Consider the following 6,000-nt stretch of genomic DNA (forward strand, 5'->3'; position numbering starts at 1 on the left):
ACAAAATAAAATAAACTCTCACACACAAGTTACTAAGTAAGAGCCTTGTTTGAATGTATAAGCTTGAACTCCCAGCAGTGGAAAGCAGAAGCAGGAGAGTGGGCATTCACGGCCCTCCTCCAGCTCACAGGAAGTTAGAAACCAGGCTGAGATACATGAGACCCTCTCTCAAAAACCGAAATCCAAACAGCAAGGCCATTATCCAAGAACCTTTGGATCATCATCCATAAAAATATGACCTTTAGTTTTCCAATGTTTTAATTTTATCTTACATTACATCAAACAGATCCATGACTTCAAACTTCTGCTATCAGCAAATCTTCACAGGAAAGAACATGGAGGAAAGAAAATGGAAATAGTCTCTAAAGCGAACAAGGGCTGCTTTACAATGCTACAAAATCAAAATAAAGGCTATCACAACAGTGAACTAAACATGAACTCAAGGTTCAGGAAATTGGCTCAGAGGTTAAGAGCACAGGCTTCTCTTCCAGAGGACCTGAGCTACATTCCCTGGGTATCTGATGCCCTATTTTGCTTTTGCAGGCCTTGCACAGACATGGTGCATAGACATTCATGCAGGCAAAACAAACACACACATAAAAGTAATAAAATAAAATGAATGTGTTTAAGAAAGTAGCTACTATAGCCTCTAGCCAACAAGAACTCAACTAACTTCCATACTCCTACCCCTGCCTGTCAAACACTGAGGTGACAGGCACTTGTTACACATCCAACTGATTGCCTATTTATTACAATAACATAATAAAGCAAATTTTAAATTGCATTTAAAATTTTTAAATATCTATGTATTTATCTGAAATCCAACAAACACTGGCATAAAATGCTGCTTTTTTCCCCTGGTCTTCATATTTGAATATTGTTTTTTTAATAATCAGTATGTTGAGTCAACAGGAAGCCAACAGACATTAGCAGTGAACTCTTCTACTACTTGAGTTTTAGCCCAGGAAGCTAAGCCAGGTTGTGGTCTATGATGACAAGTCCACTGACCACATGGCTAGGGGAAGACAGCATCAGTAAGATTCCTATGCTTTCAGCTCCCTGTCTTCAATATTTCCACATTCCAGCCTGCTCTCGCTGACAAAACAGAATGACATCAATACATCCTAGCTACTTGGGAGGCTGAGCAAGGGAAGTTCAAGGCCTGCCTCAGCAACTTAGTGAGATTCTTTACCAAAACAAAAATTATCTCAAAAGTCTGAGGACACAGCTCAGTAGTACAGTACTTGCCTAGTAAGCAAAAGGCCCTATTTTCAATCCATAGAATCATAAATAAATAACAGATTACTAATGGTCTATTATTTATTCATTTTCTAAGAGTATATATCAAACTTGCTTGCATTAGCAAACAGGGTAATCACTTAATGTCACAAAGTACTTGAGTTGTACCCAGGTCACTACAGGATACAAACTATATGTTAGAGGTTGTCAGACATAACTTTTAGAATGTTCTTGAACAAATGTTGTGTGCCTGCAATATAAATCCTTGAGAATGTCTATGCACAGGTCTATTCTTCTAAAACGGTGAAAATATGGAATGGGAAAAAAATGACATGAAGGACAGCAGAGGTAACAAGGCACACAAGGGGTTAATATTGCCTAGAGGAAATCTGGGCGGGGGGAAGGGGGTGAGCCTAACAATCCTCTCTTTAGATGATGTAGGACAGACAGCCTAATTTTTCTTTTTACTACTCTGAAAAAGAATAGAAAACTAAGCACACCCAAGGTTTTTCACCCAAGAGACATGTCTGGTGGCAAAAGGATCTCCAAATAGCAGGTCGGGCCTTTCAGAACGTGGAGGGGCGGGGTTGCAAAGGAAGGCCCTGATTGGCAGGCTACCTGCCACCAGAGCTACGTGGCAGGCGTGCTCACCTGTGAACACATTCTGAAAGCCATCCGCTGTCGCTGCAGCCCCAGGTGCTTTGGCGGTCAGCACAGGGGACCCGCCACCACTCTCATCCGCAGTAGCCCCGCGCCCCAGCAGGTGCACAGAGCCTCCTGCCCCAGGCGTACGGACGCCTAGCTCCTCGGTCCAGTCGGCTGAGCGGCTAAGGCCGCCGGTGAGGCTGCCTTCCAACCGGTGCTTCTTTGCCGGGGCAGCAGCAGAGGCCAAGGCAGTTCTGGGGCTCCGACTCACAGAAGGCTCCGGTCGCTTCTTGATCCTAGGACTCTGGTTGGGGGACTGGGATGGGGAGTGATTGGGCGAGCTGAGCTGCCGAGTGGTGGTCTTGATGTAGCAGGGGGTGATGAGTGGGTAAGGTCTGAAACATCGTGGGCTGGGCGCAGGGCTGCCAGGCAAAGAAGCTACTGCAGAGACACTGGGCCCTCGTATCCCCTCCTCCGGCTCTTCCTCCGGCCTCTGAGAAGATTCTCCCTCCTCTGGAACCCATTCCTCCTCTGGAGAGCCTCGGGGAGCATCCTCAAAAGCATCCTCCTCGCACTCCTCATCTGTGTCCCCAGCTTCGGGCGCTGGGGCTCCGGTTGCGCCCTCCCTTGACTCAGGTTCAGGAAATGTGAAGGCTGGAGATGAGAAAGAGTCTGTGCCTGCGGAGTGGGCGGTCGCGTAGCCGGGAGTCTCAGAGGCCAAGTGGCCTCCAGAGGATGGAGGATGCTCAGTCACAGGGGACTTGGTGGTCTCAGGCAAGTCGGGTCTCACCGGTTGTGTCTGATCCGCGTCCTTTCTAGCCTCGCTACTAGGTCCCAGCAAGAACTGGTCCAGGCCCAGAAAGGCCCCAGGTTGAGGGGAAATGGCAGTGGGGGGCGCTGCAGGCTCCTCGGAGTCCTGGAGCAGCAGTTTCTGCTGCTGTTGCTGCTGCTGTTGCTGCAGGCGAATTGCCTGCTGGATGTCTGAGAGCAAATCCTCCTGCTCCGTAGCGGAGTGGAAGCTATAGATGTCCGTGTCCGAACCAGAACTGGTCCTTTGTCCATCTTGGGCTCCTGCCGCAGTTTCCAAATCCTCCGCAGGCGCCTGGATCCCTACCCCAGCCTCGGCAGGCCTAGGACCACCTGGGTGGATCACCTCGAAAGGGTCGGCACATTCGGTATCCGATAGGCCCGTCTCCTCAGCAGAGAGGCTGAGGTCTGGGGTCTTGGTGACTATGGAGTGAGCGCTGTCCAGCTCCCCGACCGGCAGGGCCTGAGAGTCCAGCACATCCTCCCGCGAGTCGCTGGCACCTTTCCCCTTGGACAGGTTCTTTCTGATTCGCAGGTTGGAAAACACCGAGGCTCTAGAATCCGACTTGCTCTTCTTCTTGCTGCTCTCCCCGCCGCCCCCTCCCCCCTTGCCGTGCTTGCCGAGCGCCTTTTTGCTCCCGCTTGCCTTCTTTGTGGTTTCCGCATCCCTGGGCCCCGCGGCATCCTCCGCTCCTCCGCCGCCGCCTTCGTGGGAGGCATCACCTGCGCTCCTCTTCAGCTTCCCATCCTGGTTCCCCATGTTTCAACCCCGCTGCTGCGCCGCCGCGCCTGGGGGTACTCAGGCCATGTCGGCCCTGGCCAGGGCCAGGGGAGTGCCGGGGACAATTCAGGCAGCTGGGCCGGCCGTTGGGAGGGGAGGCCGAGGAGCGCCCAGCTGGCCCCGTTCACATCTGCTGCCCCTTTGCATAATGCGCGGTGGTGGCTCTCCCGGCTGCCGTCCCTGCGGCTGTGGTTGCGGCCCTGGCTGGCGGGCGCGAACATGCTCAGTTCAGCTCGCACTCCCCACCAATGGCTGCACAGGACTCAAGCCTTGGCCTGGCTCCCCGCCCACCGCCGCCGCCCCCTCAGTGCCCCCTTTGGCTCCTCCTGCAACCAAGCAGGGAAAGAAAAAAACGCTTCTATCTCTAGGACTTAATAATTAGGAGATGGGGGTTCCCGAAAGCTGTGTCTATGTAACCCAAACTAGCATGGAATTTAGGATATTCCTATTAGGTTATCTCTGGGGTCTTAATCCCCACTTTGAAAAAAAAAAATGTTGCCCTCTTTTCAAGAACTGGCGTGTTGGAACATTTACACGAAACTTCAAAGCTCGTAGACCAGCAATGACAAAAAAATGGACACGAGAGAAAACCTGAAGCCCAATTTCAGGTCATAATATCAGGAAGGAACACACAGCCACCACACACACACCCCACACATACAGCACCACAAACACACACACACACACACACACACACACACACACACACACATCTGCCTACTTCTGCGTGGCCCCAATTCAAATACTTGTTGAATGGTTGTACTGTTCTGTTTCTTAAAACGTTGATCATCGCTTTGCACACGCTAAGATTTGTGAGTGTGCTGCTTCCCCAGGCTCTGTGCCTGTTGCACACACATCTCCAACAACAGGAAATAGCTGTCATTTCAAAAATGGGTTTGTGGGACCTTTCTGGACAGAGAAAAGAGAGGTACGGAAAAGTGAAAATACTGAGATTAAAGCTGATTAAAATGCTAATCTCCAAAAGTCTATGTGTTTACCATATAAATTAGACAACATTTGTATTTAAAAGGGTGCATATATTATAACTCCCAGGAGGTCAAACTCATCAATATTAAACATGTCACAATGTGGTCTCATATAAAAAGGAAAAAGAAAAGAAATGCCCTTGGTACAAACACAGGAAATTAGACATTATGTTATAAAGGAGAACCGCTTTCTCAAGGAAATCCATCCAGACACACTTTGTCCAAGACCAGGACTTCCTAAGTTTCAGACCTAGATGAACACAAACACTTTTATTTGTGAATTTTTGTTTTTATTTTAAAGACATTAACTTATAGTTTTGTTAAGTGCTTTAAATCATCATTAATATTTTTAAAAACAGCGGGTTTTTTTATACGATAAAAGTAGCATTAATGAAAAATGTTCTTTGTTGGAAATCAGAGAGTGATTCCTAGCCTTTCTCAAACTATGGTCATTGAAACAAGCGTTCATTAGGGCAGGTGGATTATTGAACTTAAGTGGCCTTTTTCAGTAAACAGTTGAAAAACACAGCTTTAATAACTGTGCCAGGGTAATACCCCAGTTTCCAAGGGATCCCGAGAGCCTGAAAAGCCTTTATTTCACCTCTTTCATAAGGCTACTCTCTCCTCTTTCCTAGACACGCCTCCCTCGGCCCCCAAACACAGAGCACAATTTGCCTGTGGGCCTCTAGAATTCTTTGCTTCTTTGAATGCTGCAGTACTTTGAATCTTGATTTTTGCTCTTTCTCTATTGGGACATCTTTGATTTAGACCTATTTGTCTCTTTGTTATTTTCTTCTGTGATGTACCCAAGAAGTTTAGAGGACCAAGGGGAGGGGAAAGCGGAGCTAAAAGAAAAGAAGCAGTGAAAATACTGTTTTTCCCCCCACATTTTTTGAATGTGGGAGAATAAGTGGCAGTTGAAGGGCAGGTCAGAGTTGACAGAGCTCTATTATAGGGTCACAAAAGTAGAAGGAGACACTTAGAGAGCAGGAACGGGGAGGTAGGGAGGACAATGGAGAGCAATGGGGATGAAGAGGATCACATTGTCAGCAGCAGTAGCAGCTGGGAGTAGCCATGGCTGCCTCCTGCAGCCTGAGTTTTCCCACTCTGGGACCTCCAGGAAGGTAAAGCCCACCCTCAAGACAGACAGACAGACACACACACACACAAAAACGTCAGGAGAAGTCAGAGTGAAATAGCTAACCAATTTGCTAAGTATTTAATTTATTAGCGGATAGTAGATGCTTTAGAGTTAAGCTTCAACACAGCAGGAAGGACAGGGGAAGATGGGCAGGGAGACACGGTGGGTGGTGGAGCTTAAGGGAGAAGATTTTATAGATATCTTAGCAATAAATATAATATACCCCTTAAGATTATGTATTTCTCTTATCTTAAAATGTAGAACAAACACACATTAAATATAATGTTGAAAGACTTTTTTTTTTAAAGAATTGTGGTTTTTTGATTTGTTTTCAAGACAGGGTTTCTCTGGGTAGCCCTGGCTATCCTGGAACTTGCTTTGTAGACCAGACTGGCCTCCAA

At 47.7% G+C, this 6,000-nt stretch overlaps 1 protein-coding gene across 1 annotated transcript in view; it reads right to left on the reverse strand.

The window, feature by feature from the left end:
* Nucleotides 1-3,761, reverse strand: part of Fmn2 (formin 2) — a 298,401-nt gene extending 294,640 nt beyond the window's left edge. The window contains exon 1 of the mRNA XM_041643559.1: nt 1,891-3,761. Coding sequence (XP_041499493.1) covers nt 1,891-3,451 — 1,561 coding nt within the window. The 5' untranslated portion in view covers nt 3,452-3,761. The remainder of the gene's footprint in view (nt 1-1,890) is intronic.
* Between the last annotated feature and the right edge of the window lie 2,239 nt (nt 3,762-6,000).

The sequence above is a fragment of the Microtus oregoni genome, unplaced genomic scaffold (genome assembly GCF_018167655.1).
Source record: "Microtus oregoni isolate MIOR12 unplaced genomic scaffold, Mior012 000086F_ref0000336, whole genome shotgun sequence".
Taxonomy (NCBI): domain Eukaryota; kingdom Metazoa; phylum Chordata; class Mammalia; order Rodentia; family Cricetidae; genus Microtus; species Microtus oregoni.